Source organism: Psittacula echo, assembly GCF_963264785.1.
Source record: "Psittacula echo genome assembly, chromosome: 2".
NCBI classification, from domain to species: domain Eukaryota; kingdom Metazoa; phylum Chordata; class Aves; order Psittaciformes; family Psittacidae; genus Psittacula; species Psittacula echo.
Genome location: NC_137737.1, coordinates 21068557 through 21094096, shown reverse-complemented (window position 1 = coordinate 21094096; position 25540 = coordinate 21068557). Strand labels below are relative to the sequence as shown.

Genomic DNA, 25540 nt, shown 5'->3' with positions numbered 1-25540 from the left:
TCGGGATTCAGAAGGCATAGGGAAAATTCCACATCTCTCAAAACTGTTTTTTGTGTTTGTACTGACATACTCATGTCCTCTTTAGTCATATTTTTTCCTGTATATCTGTCCCTAAAGTGCTATCTGCTGCTGAAGAATAGAAGCTTTCTTCAGTTTTTGTAGGAGTTATTGGTCTCCCACAGTAGCTAAACTGGACTTCTGTCATTCAGCAGTGTAAACACTGGATGGCAAAGAAGAGCAACTGTCAGCAGAAAATGTGACTAAACCAGATTTTAAACACAGTGGACAGTATGTTGTTGCACTTCTTTCTAAGTAACTCCACGCTGATATAGTAGCATCGGTGAGTTAAGTTTGCTCTCTTGTTATTTAAACATGGTTATGAACTATTCCCTGTTTATGAGAAAATGTTTTTCTTTAAAGAAAAGAAGAAGAAAAAGCACCAACAAAAATCAGTCACGCTTTGAAACAGGTATTTTTATATATGGCAGTGGAGAAGCTATGTTGTTTTGCATGAACTTTGTATTTGAGTAAGATTACTTGCTTGGTATTATTCTGACTCAAGAATGAAATCAAACAAGGCTTCAAGGAAGGAATATGTATTGAAGAAAACAATGAAGGATATGCACCTTATCTCTAGAAATTATATTGAGGCTTCTTATAGAAAAATGATGAGCTTGTCACCAGAAAATATTGATGTTTCTGTTGCCATCCGAGTTAGCAAGCTTATGTTTTGCAGGCCAGAGTCTAAGCAGGAGAATATTTAAGCCATTAAAAATTCCTACCTAGGGAGAAAAAGCAAGCGAACAGCGAGTGAATACTAAGGCACGTTGGGAAAGTGTTGGAGGAAGGCTCTTCTCTCCTGGCTCATTGTCCGGGTTTTTACTGGAGTAGAGTTAATTTTCTTCCTATATCTGGTACCGTGCTGTGTTTTGAAATTAGGATGAGAATAATGTGATAATGCACCGGCATTTTAGTTGTTGCTGACCAGTGCTTACACTAAGTCAAGAAATTTTCAGCTTCTCATACTGCACAGGAAGCTGGGAGAGGACACAACCAGGGAAGCTGACGCTAACTGACCAAAGGGATATCCCATACCAGATGGTGTCATGTCAGCATTAAAACTGGGGAGAGTTTGGCAGGGTGTTGTGGCCTAGCAAATCAGTGACAAGCTGGGCATCAGTCAGAGGGTGATCAGCAATGTCACTGTGCATCCCTTGTTTTGTATATTCTTTCATCATTATTATTTTCTCTTCCTTTTATGTTCTATTATACTGTCTTTAGCTCAACCCACAAGTTTTACCTTTTTTCTGATTCTTTGGTGTTTAGCTACCTGCTGGGTTAAACCACCACACTCAGCAATACCTGTTGCTTCCAAACAGGTAACTGAGTTATCCCCAGAAGCACTGTGATAATTCTAACAGCCAGATCTGCAGACCTTGGGTAGGCTTAACCTTTGTCTTTAATTGTGTGCACCTCTTAACAAAGGTGTTCCTGTGAGGAACTGTTCGAGGCCCGTTACCAGCTTCTGTCACGGGCACCTGAAAGCACTTTTATAGATGGTTACTTCCCTTAAGTGTAGTGTAAGTGTCATCAGCACTGAGATTCACTTTGTTTGGTTAGGCCACTGAAATCCACACAACGTGCAAACCAAGGCTCTTGTCACCTAAGAGATGTATTTATGGAACAGGGTAATTGTAACAGTCCCCCAGAAAATGAGTCAGAACATTGGGTGTTGTAGTGGATATGAGGTGGAGCAAAATGCAGGAAATGGGGAGTCTTGTCTTCTGTGAAAATTGCTTACTGAGAGACTGGGGGGATAGGTCACAAGCATACGTTTGTGCCACTGCATTAGCTGTTAACACATATATTGTGAAAATACTATTTCACACTTCTTTTCAAAGAAGTAAACTAATAGAAGCTTCCTAACATAAACAGCTTCCCTGGTTTGGTAATAGGAACAACTGAGATCAGTAGCAGGTCTGAGATTAAACTTCTATATAACCTGAAGAATTGCTTCTTTTACAGGACTTTGGGCTTATTGAGCATAGGGAGTCCTTACACCAATCAGTTCCAGTGCTTAGCTTCCACAGCCTAATATAATGAAATTTACTCAGCAGATTTGTTGTTAAATTGCGAAATCAGAATTAGTTGAATCTTGCAGCTTCTGCAATTACATCTATATTTTGTAACATCATACAAAAAACTTTGTTAATTTATTTTGACAAATGCAAGTTAGCTGCAAAATGACAGTCTGTCACAGTATGTTGTACAAATTGGTAATGCCTTAAGATTAATAAGTTTAAAGTTATGACAGTGTTTGTAGGACCATGAGGTCTTTGAAAGCATCATACTCTTCGTTTCTCATGCAACTCTCATGTTTCACGTTGTTTGAAAAATGGCTTACAAGCTAGATAAAAGGAATAGTGGATATTCTTATGCAAAACAATATGGCAACAATCATATATATATATCATAATATCATAGAATCATATATAATATCATAGAATCATAGAATGGCTTGGGTTGGAAGGGACCTTAAAAATAATCTGGTTCCAACCCTGCTGCCACTAAACCAGGTTGCTCAAGGTAAGAATGATGTAGACTGCTTTTAGCATATCAGCTACCTAAAAGCTTGCTTTTCACACTGTACATATTACAGATTCATCACCTAGTCCAGTTCTTGGTAGAGTTCTCTGTAAAAGATAGCAGTCAGATAAAACACCAAAGGTAGGATGTTATATTGCTGTGAATTCAGTATGGACTTTAGGCCCTAATTCTTCAAAGCATTTAAGCATGAATTTACACTTCAAAGGAAAGCAGAATGACTTCCTACCCAGCAACTTTTGGTGAATTATCACATTGCGTTGTAAATTACTAAAAGTCAGAACTCTACCATGCAGAATGGTCAGTCCAGCTCTCTTGCAAACATAATGTTCATTATTAAAAGCAAGTAACTGAATAGACTGAACAATATTACTATGTAATTTTCTTACTCATATTCCTTTTACATTACAAAAATATTTATCTTTAACATGGTGTTTGAAGATATGTTTGCATGTTTTATCATTTCCTTTTGAATTTAGGTCAGTAAATACCGTCTCTAGAAACAAATTTATTGTTCTTTATGTAAAGTTCAGAGCAAAAGTGTATTGCTAAACATGTTTATAAATTTCTAAACTAAGGGGTTACATGGGAAAGCATGCCAAAGCTTTCAGCATAGAAACACTACTAGGCCCTGCAATAACATCTGATGCACTAGCAAGAGAGCACCAGAGAAAAGCTCTAAAATGTGTTGTGAGGGGGTTTTCTTACTAAATATGCTTTGTAATCAGAAGCATTAAAGATAATTTTTTAAAAAGCATTGATTAGAATAAAAATTACAGATGGTATTTTTAGTTATATTGCAAATGTGCCAGACTGAAAATGGAAATATTGGACACCTACTTAACATTTACTGCACTGCAGTCAGATCCATCCTGGCAGGGTTTATCTGCTATCTCAATCAATTCTCTCAGAAAAATGAAATTATGTATTTCTCTTTGTGCTCTCAAAGCAGCAAATTCACTAGGTCTGTTGTATTTTTTGATATCGGGTTTACAGACTTTTCCTTCTTTTCTGTGCAAACTTATCAACATTTGTAAGTCAGTATTTGTTTCTAACAAGCTTCCCTTGACCTGCTGCTTAAAATTCTACAGTCCGGACAGGTAATTCTGAATGTGACTGTATTTTCATTTGGAAGGTCATGGTAGAGTGACAGAAGGAGGAGATGATATTCACAATACAGCATGTTAAAATACTTAGTGCTTATTCCTGTAGCACTAGAATGGAATTCTTACCAATGTATAACATATTTTTATAGCAGTATAATTAATTTTCTGAAGGGGTCAGGGTTTTTTTTTCCCTATGTGGTAAATTATGCTAAGTCTTTGTGAGTTAATTAAAAATCTTATCTGTTAATTATCTACAGTGCGTGCAAAATAGCTGTTCATGTAAGTTCTGAAGTTAGGATTTTATTTTTTTTATCACTGGTATCTTACTGGCTAAGTTAGAAAAACATGCAAATATCCTAAATGTTGCTTTACAACTGAATTGGAATACATTAAATTGCTGTTAGTGTCAATTGCCTCTTTTATATTATAAACTGAACATTCATTGTGACTGACATAGGGAAAAAGTATGAAACAGGGTATGCCATTATTATTTGTTATATCTCACTTATATAAATACCAGTGATAATAATATTACCATTTTTGGTAGTAATATAGCATGTCATAGTTGTATACCATTTTTGGTCAGGGTCTGGAAAGATAAAAATCTCTGTGATGTTTACTTGGTATAATACTATTATCAGTGGTCTGAAGGATTAACTCTAAGCTGGGTTTTTGTAAGTACAGAATGGTTAACGTTTTTTGTTCTCTTGTTGTAAGTAAACCTCTTGTTATTGACTTAAAACCACTAACTACTGTCTGTAGTGAGGGGAATATTTTTCAGATGCAACAGTCACCATTTGATTTTGATTGAAGCCAGAACTCTGTTATGTGAGTGCTTATTCCTCGTGGGGGGAGAGTATTTTAATGGGTTTGTTTTTTGGTTTTTATGTATGTGTTGGGCTTTGTTTTGGTTTGGGGTTTGTTTTGTTTTGGTTTTGTTGTGGGTTTGGCTTGGGCATTGGTTTTTTTGTTGGGATTTTTTTTTCTTTCTTTTTTTTCCCCAAAAAGAATTGAGGCATATAATAGCTTCTAAAGCTCTGGTGTTCACTGCAAAATTTATTCTCTACTATTAGTTCCTGGTATGTGAAGTGATGGTGCATGGATTTACAGGCAAGAATATAAGGAGGATTTCAAAAAAGACACTAAAGAATTATGAAGTGCTTTTTATGTCATAAAGTCAAAACCAAAAGAGGGCCAAATTAAGTTAATGGTAAAGATTTGGCAGCAACGCTTTTAAAACTAGTGTGAGTACTGAATGCATAAAATCAGTAATCAACTTGGGAGTCATATGTTAGAAGCAGCAAATGCATTACATTCTCTACAAAGATAACAGCCAGTGTTCATTTTTCTTACTAGCTAATTTAACCACCAGGTTTTTATTGCTGCTTCTGCTTAGTCCTTCCATTATTAGCTGAAGTTGACATTTCTCACAAAAGTTCATCCTTGGTAGTAATAATTTGCTGCCATATAAAATAAATGACTTAACATAAAAGATTTTATTGATTGCAGTGCCAATTGGCGCTTTCTTGTTCTCTGTCAAAATGAGCACAACACATTGTCTATTACAGCTGCACGACTACCCTGTGACCACAGTGTGTTGCAAGTTTTAACATTATTGCTTCTGTATGTATTTTCCCCTCATAAATTATTCTTTGCTGAAGAATGTTAATTAGTAACTGATAGATATAAAGATTGCCAGGGACAGCCCATTAATTCCATTTACCTTAATGGCACTTAGATCATAGCTTGCAATACAGCTGTATTCAGACTGGATTATAAATGTAATTTTTTGCATCATTAACTACCCTGATTAATCTTAGACAGCAAAAGAATAATTATAGAAACATCGGACTTGCAATGTGCCACTTTAAAGTTGTAGCTTTGCTCTTTTATATTTACATCATTGCAAACATCATAGGTTTTGAAAATTTAGACTAGGAAACAGTTTTTCTTCTTTTAATAATTAACTCGTGCCTTGTACTAGTCATTTCTCATTTCTGCTTCTACTTGGATTTTTTGAGGCTTTATTTTGTTTGTGATTTGTTGGGATTTTAAGTGTTTTTAGTAACGTTCTGCTTTTGACTAGTGCAGTTACTGGATATTTGCATAGTAATTGACCACCATTAGCAAAGTTCATTCTGCTCAGAGTATTAAGGAAAACACATATAGTCTGTGTCTGATTTCTTTGAAGGCTCCATAGATGAGAAACTTACTGCCAGAAGATGTCATTTTGATTTTCACTTTATGGTCATCATGAATGTCTGACAAACAATTCACTGTTTTGGGTCAAACAGGAATACCAGCCTCAGACAGGAACATATTGGATGAGGTGCTGATCTTCCAGAGAGCAGCTGGGAAATGACGTGTTCTACTTGGAATTCATGTTTAATGTTAACAGTTGGGAAGCCTGACCTGCCCGATATCGTAAAGGCTTTTACCACGTGAGGTTTTTTGGCTTGTTTTTCTTTGGTCTTAAGCAGCAAAAGGTGATGTAACCCTACAATGGTTGTGTGCCTTTGATGTAGTATCTTTTTGATGTTATATGCACCCTGACAAGTGCATAATGCTACTTAAAGTGTTAAACTTCTGGTTGCCTTAAATAATAAGACTAGAAGTGACAGAGAGAATTTGCACTGATAATGCCATTTCAATAATAATAAATCTGAAAAGAAAACTAAAAGTAGTTACTTGAATTGCACTGTCTCAGAAATGCCATTAATAAACAGTTAATGGATGATTCTCAAGAACACACTGGATTTTTTAAGATCAGTTGACAATGCTGCATGATGTGTGCATACGCTATGTGGCTCCTCATATAGAGTGTGAACTGAAGATATTTTGAAGGGGAAAAGGAGAAGAGAACTTTCCAATGTTTCATTCAAATTGATGTTGCACAGATACTTCTTTAATAGCATGAATTTCTCATGTGTGGCAGATACAATTCCATTTCAGTGTAAAAAACTGCACCGTTTTTAATTGTTTCGAGTCTCCTTGTTTCCTCTCAAGCTGTAGACAAATCCACTACAGAGGCAATCTGCTGCACAAATTACAAGTGTACATTGGTAAAGTGTTCTCAGTAGTGCCTGAAAAGGCAGCAGCAGTCATAAGAAGGCACAAGAAAAGAAGGGTAGACATTTGGTGCACTGAAGTTCACAGCTGTGTTTAAAGGAAAAGTAATTTTTAGTTATCCTATCCTATAGTAGAGCTATTTGTGGCTGCAGCTGCTCCTGAAAGCCGCCAGGGTAAAAGCTTCCCTCTCACTTGATCAGACTGTCTTTTGAAACAAGAACCAAGAGCCACATGAAGTGTGGTGAGGGGTTAGCCAGGGGAGATGCTCTGAGCTAGGGAGAAGGGGTTGGTGGAGAAAGCAATGGGTTCAGCCCTGCACTCAGGCACAAACCTCTGTGGTGGCCTTGAACCATACTTGCTCTCAGTTCCTGTTTGTAAGTCAAAAGTATTATTTCCTGGCCTTTTAAGTCTGTCACAAAGATCCTGATCATTAATGATTAATCCTGGCACATGAATGTGTGCAGTATGAAGATCTGGACATAATTGTCAAAGCTGAGATCCAAGGTCAAGTATTGGTTTGAACTTCTTCCATCGGCATGTCAAGCAGGAATAAGTCCTGGTAGATAGGGTTCATCTCTAATATAACTTCAGTATAAAGCTAAAAGAGCTTTATAGGAGCAGGATGAATGACATTTTCATTGGTGATGTTATTTTTAAAATCACATATAATTAAATGGGTAGGAAATAACACCAGCCTTAGAACTGAGAGACCTGCAGACATCTAAGAAGATAGAAACAAGCTCTCTGAGGTTTGCACTGCACTTTTGGTGTCATCTTAGTTTTTTCTTTCATTAGTTGCTGCTGTCTTATCAGGTCCCTCTTACCTGTTCTGTGTTGTAGATATCTCCAGGGCAGAGCTTTTACTGTAAAAGCAGAGACAATGCACCCATTGGTATTAATAGGCATCAAATTATACATAAAAAATGAATCCTTCAAAATCAGAGCTGGGCTGTTTCTGCGTTGTGGAGTTTCTTTTCTGAAAAGATATGCTAGCAGTGAAGATGTCTAAGTACTTGACTTACAAGCAACAACTAGACAGTTCACAGGCATTAAAATTGTCTGTGTTCACATCCATAGGTACTTGTGAGAGGTACTCCAGACATAGATTGATTTTGAATCAATTATACACCTATGCTGTCTACTGCTAACGCATAAGGCTGTGAATGAGAACAAGTGGATTTGCCAAGAGTTCTAGTACAGCTCAGTTTTCATATGTTAATTACCTGCATGCAAGTGGTCTTTATAAAGCACTGTGAAATACCCAGATAAGACTTCCTATTGTGTTTAAGTTCTTAATATACATTAAGTCATTTTCAACCTGTTTAATTCAAAATACCCAACAGTACCCTAGCTTTACTGAATGTTAAGTGATACTGCCCTTGTGGCTGGAGACGAGCTGAAGTGATGGAAGAACTCTGAAGACGACTTGCCTGCAGTAATTCAGTGTCTAGATGCTTTGTCCCTTCCTTTTTACCTAAACTCTTGTTCCCATCTGCGTGTACTAGTTCATCTGGGATTCCACCCTGGACTGGAGTGGAGGGGACACAGAACCTCCCTTCTTATCCACTGGACTGTAGTCTGCAGCTCAGTCCTCACCTGGTCAATGAACCTCTGACTCCTTGGGTGTCTCAGGAGCTGTATATACATCACCAGTGTAATTGGAGATAATTTGGGATAAGGGCATCCAGTTTGAGTTTACTTGACCTAAAATCACGGAAAGACCAATATCAACCTGAAGTAACTTTAAACAGTCAGAGAATTCATGAAAGGAAGTGGACTACCGCCAAGCCAAATTACTAGTATGGAAAGAAAGCATGTCACAATCTGCCGTGACAATGAAGTAGTGAATTAATTCCCCCTTCTCGTATTGTCCTTTCAATACAGGCAAAAAAAAGAACAAACCAAAAAAAAACAAAACACACCCCTCCCCCTCCCGAAAAACAGAAAAAAAGTTTTTTGTCTTTTTTAGTTGTATGAAAATTTATTTCTGGTAGTGGAATTCTGGAGGGAGTGGAGATCGCTATTCTAAGCCTGTTTTGAGATATCTTGAACTTTTGGGCTAGTATTTCTATAAGCACATAAATAGCAACAAGTTTTCTTCCATTGTTTCATTTAGTTCTGGTTTCATCTATAGAAAGCTCAGAAGTCAGGGTCAGAATGGTACCTCCCTGGCAATACTTTTTTTTGAAATTTTAATTTTGATGTATCATTCAGATGAAACTTCAAATACGAAATTGCATGGAAATGTACGCTGGTAACTTTTCATCTTTTTCCAGATGATATAAAAACATACTGGGAATTATTTAGTGCACCACATTTCAGAGATGGGTAGGAAGGGATTAAAGCACTTCAAGTAGTGAATGAGCCATAACCATATTCTGCACAGCTGTTCCGTACACTCAGGATCACACTAATGATTCAGTCAATAAGACTGACAGGAGACTTGAAATGGAACTCAGTGGCAATCTGTAGAGAATTACGCAAAACTGTACAGTCCTAATGTGAGTACCCAGTGCAGGTATAGGTATGTTTTTTTCGTCACAAAGTAATACAATTTTAGTTTTGTGCTATGAAGAAATTGTGCAATGTTTCAACTGGTAGGGAGTTGGTTTAGTAATGTAGTAATATCCATTTGTTCTAAATTATTTCTTGTCTCTCTTTTCCTACTTTCTGCATCATAAAGAGCCTGAAAGGTAAATCAGGTTGATCTTAATTATGCAGTTACAAATACCTTATTAAAATGCAAGTCACCTTCTGACAACCTGTTTCTCTAATCTTTCTGGCATCTTGCTCAGCTTAGTACCAAATTCTAATGTTGTTTATGCGTATGTAGTTACTAAGCACAGCAAGGTTCATTTTCATTCTTACTTAAGTTCTCAAACTATATCAAGATAATTTATTAATTTTTCTTTTCCATTTTCCAATTTCATAGTTCTCTTTTAGTGGAAGTGAGTTTCCTGATAACACAGTCTCGTCCTTGTTCAGGCAGGTTTTAGAGCTAATAATGTTATGGAGGAAGTAGGCAGGTTAATGTCTTCTTCTGTGGACTGTTATCTATGAACTGAGCAAAATTAAAATGTTTATTGCATACAACGAGATATAATGATCTTAGTGATCTGTATGAGGGCTATGAATACAACTGTACTGTATTCATATTTAACCGCAACCTCTTAAAAAGGCATATTTAGATGCACATGTAAACTATAGCACTTCAGTTCCCGTATGTGAAGTGTCTGGGGAACGTTATTTTTCTGTGTTGACTGATGGTGATGAAATTAAATAAAATGGTCTTGAATCTCAAGATGTGAGGCAATATGATGACATTTGGTCACATAGTTTTATTTCTTTGAATTTTCTTAAGAAGGACAGTAGAACATTTCTTATGAGAAGGCAGTGGAGATGTTTTATGTGCTTTTATTTCAGTGCTGACCTATGACAAAAAAAGAAAAAAGAGGAGAAAAAAAAGCATCTGTGGTCAAATAATTATACCAGCAAGTATCTACACTTGCATCTGAAGTGAAATGTTTCTGCCAGATTTTGAAGACAGACAGACGCCCACTTGAGAACCAGGAGAGAAATTCAGTAATTTTCTAATTACTCTGTTGCTGTGATAAAAATATTCTGTCCCCATAACTTTTTTTTTTTCCTTTCATGAGGTGAGGTATGGATTAAATGATGCCTTGATGTCCCTTTTAGTCTCTTATTCTCAGGTTCTACAAATATGGGTTAAGAACTGTAATTTCTCCCAGTGTTAAGTCTTAACTCGCTACAACAATTTTTGAAATGTTTGAAAAGTACAGATTTGATAGACTGTTCTAATAGTGTCTGAAGCATATCTTGGACTTTTTCAGGTAAGAATGTATAATTGTAAGTATTCCAATTATACTCTACACCTTAGTTCTTAATGGTTTCTTTGGAGTCACTAGGATAAAAATGGTTAATAAGAAGAATTTTTAAAATGGGCTAAAATAGCAGCATGATGAGAAAAGTTGCATTTCAGAATTAATTTGCCACTCATTAAACACACATATACATAGTCACTTCTCAGGAACACATGTAGTAGTTTGTAAAAACCATTTTGGACTCTTGTACTTGTAAGCAATTCACTTGTAAGAGTGAAAAATGTGCCTCTGCCAGTTCTCTGTCTGGCACACATCCTGCTTTTATTGTTGTTGTGATTAGAGAGACTTACTATTATTAAATACCAATTATAACATTTGGTCCAGTTTTCTGAAATTCATTCACATGTGAATGATGTTATTGGGAATTCGTTGCATAACCCTCATTACGCCTGCCAACCTTTTGTTCCAATCTCTTTTCTTAAGTACAAAGCACCAAAATGCCCTTAGCTTTTTTTAATGTGTTCTTTTTCTCATAAGCTTATTTTTGCTTTGTTCTTCGTTGAAGCTGAGGAAACAAATGGCATTTTAGAACTTTAGGTTTTTATCTTTATTGGTATCTTTAGAGGTATCTTTAGAGAGACTATAAAGTTTATCTGTTTTTGCTTTAAGCAATTATTTTGTGTTTAATCATGTTTTTACCATCTGCCACTGCTCATTTAAGTGAATAGCTGAAAAGAAACAATCCACCCCTTCTTTCCACACCACTTTGGTAATACTTACTAGAAATGGAGTTATTCTCCCACTTTCAATGTGATATGTTTCATGTTAGTCTGTTTTTATGCTGCAGTTGTTGTATTGAGTGTTGTCCACTGGATAACTGAGCAATATGTCAAACATGCTGTATTTGATTGCCTTTCATCTTCTGTCCTTTGGGAGAATCTTTTAGGTCTGGTAGAATTTTGTGTGCTGTTTGGATCAGCACTGGAGATCAATCATGGGTTTGTAATTTGGAAGTTTATTATCCATTGTGCTTTCGCTGTGTTTGTGGAAAAAAATGGAAAACATATTTTGCAAGAAGTGGGACTGAAGAAAAAGAAAGGGCCATCCTATTCCGGAAAACCAGTTGAATGCTACCCTCAAGAGTTCTGAGAGATACAAGGGAAGTTTCTTAAAGCAAACTTCGTAGCAACTCAGACAACTTTTCTCAAACAACTTTATGGCTTGTGTGTCCAACTTTCAGTCATAAGGCTGTGTTTAGTCTGTGTTGCACCTTCACAGATTAATCTGAAGTCAGGAGCTGTGTGGTGCTCATATGAAAGGCAATATAAGTAAGTACCATTAGGTATATTCTATTGGGTAACTGCAACTAGCATATATTTTCATTCTTCATTTCTGAGAAAATACCATATTTTGTCTAAGAAAGAAGTTTTGAAAATAGTTACACTTGTGAGTTACTCGCATCCTGTGTCAATGAAGACTGTAGGAGAGCGAATGAATAGGCTGATAATTCCCATTGAGAGCAAGGTTTCAGCTTTATATGGTAAATGAGGTCTAGGGCTATTCATTGGACCCCTTGGACAAAACACAACATTGAACAGTTGCTCATTAAGTGGGCATTGTCCATCTTCTGAACAGAACAAAGCCAGAATCTTTCAGGAAAAATATGTGAACATGTTTTTAAAATGTTAATTCTTAAAGTGTCAAATTAAGGCTTATGGGTATTTCGTGTTTCTAAAGGCTTGATCTGCAACCTTAATGTTCTTTTAGCATGGTGTGGTTTTGTATTTAGCATACATACACATACATACACAGATTTGTTCCAGTTTGACAGTCCTTCACATGCTGTTTAGTGTGTTTGATTAGCATAATCACTGTCTGATTATTTCTCACTAGCTCGCATATGCAAATTCTTGTCTTTTGACTGACAACCATTATTAGACAATCAGAGTATGAGGATTTGCATAATCTCTATGTGGTTACAGTATTTGTGTGCAATACCACTGTGAATGCAAATCTTTTTGCTCTGACTGGTTGCTGTATATTCAAGCAGTTTGCCAGAAATACTGCTGCTGCCTCAGCATCTCATTGCCAAGTGGAAATATCTACAAGAACAAAAACAAAAGCAAGAGAAATTCTAAATATTTATAGATATTTACTAGATATATAATACCAGAATCACATCAGAAAGGTGACAACTGCTAAAATTAAATAGCTCCATAAGTAAAAAATATATAAAGAAACAGATAAATGAAAAGATAAATCCTTAAAGTCTTATAATATTTCAATGAGAGAATAAAAAGTATACTTTGGGTATTCATTCTGAAGTACTATTCAAATTACATAAACCACTTACATTGTTTAGGAAATCACTGCAGTTTTCTATTTTATAGATACCACTTTTTTAAGAAAAAGTAATTATTCTGTAAATATTGCACATTATTGTAGTTGTTTCAGGTATTTTTTATATATTATTTTATATTTAACTTGATTGAGTAATATTTCTGATTTATGTACATGAAAAGCATAAGGCTAGTTCCACCCTAGTTCACTATTAAGAACAGACATGGTAGACACTAACAAAAGATGTGTAATGCTGAGTTCAATTCACTGCATAATTATTCACCATAATTACTAGGGCAATACTGAATAAATTAGCTATAAAAGGATAAACCATGCATGATAGCACATCTAGAACGTATATTTTAACTATTTGACATCATATTGTTCTACTTGTACATGAAACCAAAATATTGTTGAACATTTGTGTGTGTGTGTGGTTTTTTTATGCTTACTAAGCTCTTCCCATCATTCCTTTTGAATTGTGTTCTTTGGTTATTTCGTAAGATTCTAATTCACAGATTAATGTGATGTTGGAGAAAAAAACCTTGACTGCCAGCCCTAACAATTGGACGTATTTCTTATGGAAATACAGAATGTCAAATATACTTAGAATCAAATCACTGAGCTGTTATTGAACTGTTCTGTTTCTGACCAGAATATTAAGAATGTGTCAGGTAGATTGGCAATTTTAAGTCTGATAGTTCTTGAAAGCATCAGATCTACTACATGTGCTGCTTAGATTTTATTTTATTTTTAACATGCACAGTTAATAAATACTTTCAGGAGGTTTGAGATGGATGTGCACACACAGAAATGAACTGCAGTATGTGACACCCAGTAATTTCAATACTTCCTTGAAATTATAGACCTGTTGCATGTGCTTTGCTGCATGTGCTTTGTCCAGCTTGAATTTGCAGTTGCAACAGATGTCAAGTATCTCCTGGAGAAGAAGGAGCTACCACTTAGCTGAACAGTGCCCGTAATATGGGCACTCTATATGGGCAACATAAGGTTGACTGTCTAGCAGTTCTCAAAAATACCGGTTTCTGCATAAGTAATAATATAACAATGGAATATAATAAATATAATATTGCTGCATCTGTACAGTTTGCCAGCATGATTGCAGGGGAAATGATTGTGAATTATTGATGCTACTGAGATCAGAGAAGAACTGCTCAGTTTTCAATTGGAAATAGTCAAATTATGCCTGAGAATATTTGTGGTTCAGAAAGTCTCCTACCTATAAATGACAGTTGTTTTACATGATTGAGGAGCTTTCCTATACCTTTAGCAACTGCCTTTCTGTGTTTCTAATAGTGTGTCACAGTTATAATGCAATAGGCAGTTTTATGTTTGAACTGTTTGGTATTAAGACTGCATCTACCATGCATTTTTAAAAAAGGATTAAATTCACCAGTAAGTGTAAACTGATGCAGCATTTTATTCTTTTTTGCTTGGTAAAGGCATTGTGTATGTGTTTGGCACAGGGTTTACACTGTTTCCAATGCTCTTATTAGTTTCACTGTTTGTTGGAACATAAGAGAATGGTTGAAAGGAGCCCACACTGAGTTATCTTTAGTTCTTATCAATATTATAATTAAGATATTCATGTAAGTCTCAACTCATATGTAAGAATACATATACCTTGACTGCAAGTATAATAATATTACAGTGTACTTGTTTGACTTAATTTTTGTACTTACAATTAAATATGTTTGTAGAAATGCAAACTCTACAGTAAGAAACCATACTCAGAATATCATTCTTTTAATGTTATTTTCATTGTAACATTGCATTGTGTTAATATCTGTATTTTAAGAAGTCCTGAGAGGTGTTGCTAGGTTTGTCACTAAATTCACTTACCTATTCAAGTAATGGACGTCAGTGTTTTGGTAGGTAATTGTTTTGTAAATTACCACTAAAATGGTCTACAGCAATTTTTTCCTGAGAGCTTCAGTGACCTGATGTGTTTTTCTGCTCACTTAGCATAGGATCATAGAGATTTGAGTCAATCTTTTGCAGCTAATTTCTTTGGCTTTGAGGTAAAAATACTTACTTTCTTACTTGGTTGTTTTAGGCCTACCATATGTTCTGAACAGGCTCTAGGCATGCACATTATCTTCATCATTTTACTTAAGTGCTTTTATTTATACATGTTAGTACAATTCCATTAGTTTGCTACCAAATTCAAGCATTTGAAATGCACATGCTTGTCATGCTGCTTTGTTTTAATACACAATTATAAAAAACCTCAAGCTTCCTTTGTGTCCTGGGTTCAGCAGTAGCAGTCATTTTCTGTCCTTAGTAGCTGGTACAGCGCTGTGTTTTTGACTTTTGGGCTGGGAACAGTGCTGATAAAACTGATGTTTTTAGTTACTGCTCAAATGTTTAGTCTGACCAAGGACTTTCTGAGCCTCATGCTCTGCCAGGGAGGAGGGGAAGCCGGGAGGAAGCAGGGACAGGACACCTGACCCAAACTAGCCAAAGAGGTATTCCATACCACAGCACGTCATGCCCAGGAGGTAACTGAGAGTTACCCGGAAGGGCTAGTTCACTGCTGGGTGGGGATGAATTATCGGTCGTTGGGTGGTGAGGTGTTGTATTCTCTTCCCTTGTTATTTGCTTTATCATTATCATTTTTGGTGGTAGCAGTAGTGATTTGTGTTATACTTTAGTTACTGGACTGTTCTTATCTCAACCAGTGAGAGTTACATTCCTTTTTGATTCTCCTCCCTGTCCCTCCAGGAGTAGGGAGAGGGAAAGAAGGGAGGGGAGTGAGAGAGAAACTGCGTGGCTAACTTGACAACAAGGTTTAAACCACAACACTTTGGTTGATATCCTTTAGTGATTTGAGCTTTCATGGATCAAACTTGTAATCTCTCCTTTGCTGTCGGTTTGTTGTTGGTTTTGACTTAGTCATACTATTATGCCTCTGGAATAAGAGATCACATAAAAAGGACTAATAAAAATTATATATATTTAACCCTTTTTGAAATGCAGGAAGAGCTATGTGTGAGAATTTCAGTTTTAACCTAAAAAAGCTCTTTACAAAAAAAAAAAAAAAGCACAAAAAAAAAAAAAAAAAACACCAAAAAAACCCCAAAACCTAAAAGACCACTTTATTCTGTAGAAATTATGTAAAATTTACATTTCCTAAGGATCAAATTCCTCTGTAGGTAAAATTTGCCTGGTTGAGTTCTGCCTTCTGCAGATATTTAATAGAATTTAATGAAGAGACTTGACTACAGAAGGCCTTCAAGGACAGCAGCTACAGTGATTCTGGAAATGTTGCCAAGGCAGGTAGGATAACATGGGCTCTCCTGTGTAATTTTTTAGGTGATTTTGTAGTAGTTGTTTCATCCAGAAAAGATCATGCAATAGCCACTCTTTTCACCTGCATCACACAAAATAAAGAGCTCTTTCATGCAGTATGGTAAGCACAAGAACAAAGACGACTTATGATCATTTGTCTGCCAAGGCTGAATTTGAAACAAGCAAGCAAAACCAATTGAGAGTGATAAGGTCAATGCTGACAGTGGAGTGAGGGGCTAATTTCTGCCATGCCTGTGGTTTAAGTCTGCATTTTGCTGAAGCATGGTGAGCCCCTGAATATCTTGAGAAGGGAATACAGTGCTTGATCAAAGAAAGTGAATAATATCATGTTGCCACAAATTTCAGCTTGAATAATTAAAACATAGACAATAGTATTGTAGTTCATTTTATGTATTGAAAGCAAAAATTAACTGAATGAAATATGAAACCTTTCATATTTGTCTTCATTGCCCAAACTGACAGTTACCTTGTGGGTTGCAGTGAATTTTGAGCCATGTGCTGTCCTTTGACCACAAGGAAAAGTGTGACACAGCCTGTGTTGCATAGTAAGATGTACCTAGTCCTGGATAGTAGAAAAGCAAAAGATGATGAGCAAATCAAACACTGGGAAGCTCACCCTCTTTTTGTTGTAACTTACAGTGCAGACACATTGGCAATGGGAAGTAAAGGGACATTTTGCATACCTTCGTCTTCTGCACAGCTTTGACAGCTGAATTGTAATCTTTCATGTGAATTGCAAACCGCTCTGTCGTTCACTGTAAATGGGAGTAAATTAAATCAGTTGCATCTAAGTAATAAGATAAAACTCCAGTGATTGTAATATAGCACTAGTAATGAGTAAAGAGCAGATTTTATCAAAGTTTATCATGATAACTTATTTTGAAAGCAAATACCACTTACATAAGTTGAAATACAATTTATGTGTATAATTGCTAACATTCAGTGAGCCTAGAAGTGCTTGGAGATCCTGTTAAGTATCTCACCACTTGCTGATTATCTCAGCTATGTGATATTATTTCCCTCTTTATACTTCCCTGCAATTCTTGCTCTCTATTTTCTGGCAATCAGCTGCCTCTCTTTGTTCCTCTGACTCTCAGCAGGGCTCCTCTCTGTCATCCAGTATCTGTGAGATCTGAGTGCTTATCATGCTGTACCTAGCTACCCTGTTACCTCTCTCAAATTTCCTGCACAAAACTTCTGGGGGTTTATCTGGTGCTTTTGGATGTTTATTTGAAATTTATGGATTGGTGGGGTTTCCCAAATGAAATTTCCAGGAGCAAATAATAATGCCAAATACCACTCCAGCATACTGCCCTAACTTCATTAGAATCGGGGGCTGTTTGAAGTTTTAATTCTCCTTTGCAGTATCGAAGACCCAACTGGCAGAGAAGAGATTCTTACTTTGAAGCAGCTTTTCTTAATCAAGTTGGAAACTATCCAGAACACTTCTTCATTTAGAGCCGCAAACACAATTCATCCAGTTCACAATAAGGCCATGTAGCTATATATCTAGAAGTCTACATCTTTAGAAGAGAAAGGGAAGTGTGCAGATGGGTTTCTGTATCAGCAGATAAAAGAGAAAATCTGTGGAGTAATTAGGAAAGAAACTCCACATTTTTCAATGAGATAAAAATGAAATTGTATACAGAATAAACCAATTGTTCTGCAAATTCATGATTTTTCTCAATTCTGAAAAAATTACTTGTTTCTTTTTAAATACATTAGCATCCGTTCCCCCAGGAATTCAACCTCACTGGAAGCTAGAATTCCTACTCTGAAGTGTGGGTAAATCCCACTCAAAAAACTAATTGTTCCATTTTATGAACTATGGTTGTAATTTTCATATGACCCTCAGAGAGCTTCCTTGTTGGCTTTCTTGACTTGTGGCACTTGTGAGATAATGTGAAAGAGCTGAACATGTTAATACTAAGGCTGAACAAATACTGTCTCACAACAGTGGTTAATGTGAAGGAAAACAGTTACATCAATCAAAGAATGCACAATTTCTTGTTACGATATGCTGACTTATTCTTATATCCAAGCTTAAGGTCTCCCTAAGTATTTTAGACATGCAAAAGGGACAGTGCCTAAAGTAGGCTAAATTTCTCCAAACTTCAGCAGTGAAATAATATCAGTTAAGACCAGGATATGCGTTGATGTTGAAAATTGCAGAATACCCATCTATTGGTTCTGCTGGCATAAGAAGTCCCCTCTTGAGTAGCAGAGCAGTTGAAAAAAGAAGAGCTGTTAACATCTATTTACTTTCTTATGCAGTGGAGTTCTTTCTGGCCTGTAGCATTATTGGACTGTCAGCTTTTTCAAGATCATGTTACCGAGTAAAATAAATGCCCTGGTACATGGTCTGATCACTGCAGAAAGTCTTACACAGTATGTTGTAGTGTTTCAAAGCTTGATATACATAATTGTTATTTTAGGGTTATGTTACAGTGGCATCCCTAGTTTCCAGGTAGGATTGGTGTTTTGTGAAATGTATGAGGTATTTTACTTTCACATCAAATTGAAGAGGATGTCCAAACTGAGCATTTCTTCCAAACCTTTCTCTAAAGATCTGCCATTTTCCTTATTTTCCTTGTTCCCATTTGTTGGGAGTTTTTTGTTGGTTTGTTTTTTTTTTTTAACCAATATGAATTTCTTTTCAACGGGAATTAGTTTAATGACCTACTTCATATCTGACACTGAACAGCTGTCAGGTGATGAAATTTTCTATAGTGATCTGTTCTGGATTCACTGCAATAGAGGCCGTGACTGTCTACCATTACAGTTTCCATGAATATTTGATTACTCTAAGGAAAAGCTCTGATTCTTTATTTATCAAATAACCCTTTGCTAACAGACTAGGAAAAAGTGAATCATGGGGACATGAGCATAGAAAAAAATATTTTTTCTTAAGAAACATACAAATTATTAGATTTAAAAAATAGCTATAAAATGCTTCTTTTGAAGAAGAAATATAAGCAATTTTGACCAATGAATTTGGGGAATTTGATTTCAATGCTCCATGTAAAAAAAGTCTCTTGAGTAGCTTTTTTGCAATTCTCTGCCACAATGGTACATTTCTTTTCTGGAATCTTCACTTGCAGACACTGCCTGATCAGCATTCTGGTAGAGGTTGATTCAGAATTCATCCTCAAAGTTGGGTTTATTCAAAATAGTTTCTTCTAGATGGCTATGAAAATGATCTTTGGAGGATTTGTATATTTCATAGGTTGTTTAGTAGTTGGTTTATGGAAAAGATTAATTTATTGGTTCCTAGGATTATTTTTCTTCTCATAATACTGAGCTATTATGTTATTCCATAATTATTTGTATATAATACTCCCTCACATTTGCATTGATCCTTTTTTAAATTTAACTATTCTTGTTTCATTTAGTGAGCTTTTCTATGACATAAAAAACCCCCAAGAAATTGGTGTTTTGATAGGTAAACTTGCTAAACATATACAGATTTTACCTTTCTTCATTAAAGGGAAATTGGTACATATAGAGTTGGACTAAGATATATATTTCAAGATAGCTAATGACACTTTTCTTTCTTCTTTTTTGTATTACTTCTTTGTAAAACTGCAGGAAGAAGAACTACTCATTTTCAAAGTATGACATAATGCAGAATCTGTTTTGAGTCTATAGATAACATAGCATACAGTGGAACAGCAAAAGCTTTCATTTTTCTCTTTCTTCTCTCTTTACAGATGGACCCAATTCAAAAAGCTGTAATAAATCATACGTTTGGGGTTCCTCTTCCTCATCGAAGAAAGCAAATCATATCATGCAACATTTGCCAGCTGAGATTTAATTCTGATGTAAGTTGATCATTTTGTATCAGATTAGAAATGTGTACTTATCTTCTAGGATGTGCCATAATTTGCATAAATTGAAACTAAATGAAATGTTGTGATTTCAGTTTGTGGCTCAGCAGATGAAAAGGCTGTAGGATGCTTCAAATAAACACAATTATTTGCTAATGTTTATACACCCGGCCAGATTTTCCCTGCGGATATATCCCTGCAAACTCATCAACTTCCGTTGTGCTGCACAGAGTCTAAGTAGTAAAATGGACTGATCCATTGCTGCTAATAAGGCTGAAATATTTGCTGGGTCCTAATTCTTCTACCAGTCCTGGTTACGTTTGCCTCCCTTTCCAGCCTGTAAATGTTAGAAATTATTCAGATATACTTAAGAGTCCTTGTGGATCTACCTTCTATTTTCTACCATTATAGCAATATCTATATTTAAAATACATATTTATATATTTAATATCATTATATATTTATATAACAGATACAGCAATATCTGTTTACCCAGAATTGAATTTTTACATTCCTGTCCTGCCAGTAACAGCTGTCAAAAACCCAAACTACTCCTCCAGCAGTGAAATAGAGCAAGCTGAACTGGAGATGGTCTGTAATATACAGAGGAAATCCAGCCCCTATAATTACCCAAGGAAGCTGTGCTGTTGTGCTCCTTGTGAAGGAATACCTGTTCTGTCACAGAAGGGCCTCTTAGAATTTAACTCCTTTATTTCCTTCTTCAGTATCACTATGTGTACAGACAAAACCTGACATTGTACAATATATTCTTCTGCTACTCTAGTCTCTCCAGGAAGTTTCTTGACAGAGACGTTGCTGGTGAAAATTTATCTTCCCTTACCATATGTCTTTCATTTACTACCTGTTTAACTAATCTAGATAATGGTAGTTACTTCTGACAGAATAAAAACCTTTGAATTTAGAGTGATGTCTAACCCAAAAGCATCCATAAGGTTATTTCCTCATGCTGGTCATATGAAGAAGTGAAATAATTCTTGTGTGCTGCTCCTTCTTTGTAGGCATATGGACAGATTATATCTATGTTTAGTTTATTAATTACTTATTAATACCATGACTTGTCAAAAACTTAAATTGAACGTTGAAGCCTTCTTTTAAAGATTTACTACCAGGGTATGAAAATAATGCAGTTCTCTTCATTCCCCTAAGCTTTTTATTCCTTAGAAATAATTTTAACAAGACCAGTCACAATTTCCAGAGCAGTCAGTATCAGGTGCTTATTTTCACTGATGACTCCAAGTTTTGTAGTTCGTGGACTGAATGGACACCAAGGAAGGGTAATGCATTCTCTGGAGCTGCTGTCCCCCTCACAGATAAAAATGAAAGAGTCAGATTAGGCTCTTCCATTTGGAAGCCAAATGCTGGAATTAGAACTGTGAATACTGACCCATTCATTTGGAGGGAACGATAGAGGCGTCTGGGCCACAGTGGATCTCACTGACTGAGCAGCCCAGCTCATCACTTACAGTTCTCAGCTTTGTCTTAGGAAAAAGCATGTCACACAGAATCATACATAGTTTATAGCTTGCAAGAGACATCAAACACTTCAATGTTACATACCAAAGTGAAACATATCCTTTCAAAGAGGGTATACCATTTGTTAGTCTGCAGAAAGATCCAGACAAAAGTGAGGATGAACATGGCATTAAAATTAGTCATTAGCAGATACACAACTCGGATTGATACACAGAGTGGAAAATTTTTGAGCTGACAGGAGATAGGCATTTTCCAGAATAAAATGTTTGAAATAATTCTACACAGAAGCAAATATCGTATCAGTGGATACTGATAGTTCTTACTCAGAGATTAGGTATGCTCCCATACTGATCTTTTTCTGCTGCTCTTAGAGAAGATTCCAAAGAAGAGAGAGCGAAGAAGCAGTGGCCATTTTCAGAGTTTTCTATGGTGTCAAAAAATTTTAGAGGAAATCTATTAATTTAGTCTCTTCACACCAAACTCTTGGATGAAAAGCTATTAAGCAGATATTTAGTTGTCCTTTCACATCTTCAAGTGATAAAGGTTTGAACTTCAATTTGCCAGGACTATTTGGTGGAAAGTTGTTTTAACGCTCCCTTCTCTCAAAGTAGATCAATATGGTTAACTTTATGGAATTGAGAGACCTTCTTGCTGAGAATATTTCTGTTTCAACTTTTAATATTCACCTAATTTTCAAAGCAATCCCAGTGATGCTGGTTTGTAGAGAGATTGTGATCCAAAAGTTGCCCACTGATGAACCTGGGACGATTGCTTTCCACCTTTTCACTACCCCACAGAGGAGATTTGTGGTTATCTTTATGATGGTCTCTTCTCCTTCCAGTGCATACAGTTATTACTGCTGTAAAACACAAAGTGCTCTGCTGAGGCTTTTCAAGAAATAATAAGTAGTCAGAGTCCCACTGCAGTTTAGAAATGCTTTTCTGCAGTGTGAGGGGAATAAGAAGCGTTCCTCCTTTGCTTAAGTAATTCTGAATGGCCTCCAGTTTTTAAAGTAAAAATGTGATAAACTGAAGATTTGATGTTGAGACTTAAAGATTGCTTTGAAGAAAAAGAGCTACTAGCTATCATTTTTTGATTACTATATGAACAAGCACACACATTGTAATTTTTTTCTCTTATTATTATGAAAAAGTTTACATTTACTGAATATTCCTACCTTTCATTTTCATCATATTTTGTTTAACATGATTTAAAACCATAACAACAATAAACGGATTTTCTGTTTAGAAACCCAGGGCTTTGTGGCTGTTCTACCAATATGTCTTTACTTTTAGATGCTGGAGAAAGGATTTATCCAAGAGTAATGAATAGAAATTCCATTTATCTACTGCATGACAGTATTATGGAAATGTTTATAATAAAACTGGTCTGTGAGATTTTTCATTTTTGCAGAGAATACAGAATTTTCTCCCATTTGATACAGATTTCTTTCAGGACAGAAGAGTTTTTTTTCTGGTTGCATGGTATCAAAATAACGTTTCAAAGAAAAATGAGAAAATGCGATGCATAGTTTAAAATCATTTAGCTTCTTTCTAAAGGAGTTATCTATAAATCTTCATGACAGCTGTGTGTTCAGTATTTCTTTTTAAAATAAGTCTTCTCATACAAGAGAAGGGAGGAATAAGCAAGTAACCAAAGCCTCTCCATGCTGAGAAAAAACATTAGAACAGCAGAAGGAGGTTCTGTGGAGTCCATTTCAAGCAGTGATTTATTTTTCGGTTGGTTCTTTTTTTTTTTTTTCATTGAAAAAGATCTATTAATAACATTTACATTCACATTCTGCATTCAATACAGGGCAAAGCATTTAGGTATGTGCCTAGTTGCAAGCATGCGTGTTGCCACTTAGACTTTGGCAGCTGCTGATAGCTATTGCGCCAGTTCAAAAGAACTGTTAGATTTATGCTTTGTAGTAAACATTAAACATCTGCTAAAAGCACCCTGTAAAATGAAGTCCTGCTGACTCCAGTAGGACAGCTCATGTGCCTACAGGTAGCAGTAAGAGTAAATTATATGCTGTAATGAGCGATCAGTAAAACAAACAAACAAACCCCAAACAAGAAACCAAAACAACCCCAAGGCTTGGAAACAAATTTTACTCATTTTTTATGACCTGTCTAGACTATTTGATTTTCCTTTGCTCACATTTCTAATTTCATTTTTTTCATAAGGGTAGTGACAGTCTCTGTTAACAGGGTCAATTCTTGCAAAGGCATTCTTTCTCTTCCCTCTTGTTTAATGCAGATGGCTGAATGATAATCCAGCTTGCCTTTAGAGAAAGGTTGAGCAGCATTTTTATGTACTCACAGGATTTGAATTCCATTATGATACACTGTAAAATATTTCTAGGTATATTAGCCCGAAATTATTGCTTTACTTAAATAGCAACGCTAGTAATATTCTCCTGAAAATCATAAGCTGAATGCTGATCGTGGAGTCCTTATTTGTTGTTTTTTCACCTTGTTTTTCACCATCTCTATAAAGCCAAGAGTACTGCTGAATCAATATATAGTTCAAGTGTGCGAAGTTGTAAGGATTCAAAAAGTGCTCTTCCAGTAAAAGAATAGTGAAAGGTTTTTTTTGGAGGATAAGGTTGCAATATAGATCCAAAGTATTTTACTATGGTTCTAACTTTCATGCAGAAAGAAGCAGGACCAGAGGACTTATAACCTATTTAGGTTATGCTTGGTATCTAGAACAAATGTTTTCAGCATCAATTTGTAAGCACCTAGGGGATAATATGGTGCCAAGAAACAGGCAACGTGAATTTGTCAGGAACAAATCATATCAAACCAATCTAATTTTCTCCTTTGACAGGGTAATTGGTCTAATGGATAATAGGGAATAAATATATGTGATATATTTTGCTTTAATAAGGTCTGATACAGTCCTGTGTGACAGTCAAGTAATTAGGGAATGTGAAATTATTAAAAGTTGGTTGCACAACAAGTTGAAAAACTGTACTGAGAGTAGTTGCTGATGGTTTCCTGTCAAAACAAAAGATCACTACAAGTCAGGATCTGCAGGTGTCTGTTCTGTACTTGCTGCCACTCTAAATTTTCATTAGCAATGCACCTGACAGACTAGAAAGTGCATACACCAGGTTTGTGGATGACACCTATATGGAGGGTGGCAACACTTCGTGGAAGGTGTCAAGTTCACGACTGCAGTCCAAAATTATCTTCACCAGTTGAAGAAAATAGTCTGGAATCCCAACAAGTACAGCAAATAAAAGCATTAATGGTTGTGCTTAGACTGGAAAAATTAAATGGTAAAAGTAATAAAATGAGAAATGTCTGCCTTAAGGGCCAAAAAGGAATTACAGTGAATCACGATTCAGATATACATTAACAATTGCTAATGGGGAAAGAAAAGAAAAACAAAACCACTCACATAATCCTATGATATTTTTTTTTTTCCCAAGGAGTGTTGCATTTATCAATAGACAGGTAAGTATTCCACAGTGTTTGAAATTGGCAATGCCTCAGGTGAAGAATTATTTACAGCAGTAGTCATCACACTTTAACAAAAGCATTATTAGCTGCACAATTTAGAAGACATCCAATAGTGAGACTAGGGAAAGTAGAAAATACTGGGTAGATGTACATTGGAAAAGACAAGGGAAATATAGTAGGTTTTTCAGTATATGAAGGGGGGTTAATAAGAGAACAGTGACCATTAGATCTTTGTGTTCCTTGGTTTTGATAGAAGAATAAATCTGATTAATTCTTCAGATTAATTTGACTCAAGATTTTTTTTTGTTGGAATATTTGGTGAAACAATTCTAGCTGTAATGGTAGTGAAGTGTTGGAAGGAAACATGTAAAGGACATTGGCCAGCACAAGGTCTTAAATTAGACACCTGTTTCTGAGGATGGACAGGAAACACAGAGCACAGGCCCTGAGCT

The 25540-nt window shown here is 35.9% G+C and overlaps 1 protein-coding gene across 2 annotated transcripts in view; it reads left to right on the top strand.

The window, feature by feature from the left end:
- Positions 1-25540, top strand: part of ZNF385D (zinc finger protein 385D) — a gene marked incomplete at its 5' end in the record, with an annotated part of 434342 nt that overhangs the window by 319306 nt on the left and 89496 nt on the right. For both annotated transcript variants that reach the window (XM_080639318.1, XM_080639317.1), the window contains one exon: positions 20005-20115. In XM_080639318.1, the coding sequence (XP_080495444.1) occupies positions 20005-20115 (111 nt within the window). The remainder of the gene's footprint in view (positions 1-20004; positions 20116-25540) is intronic.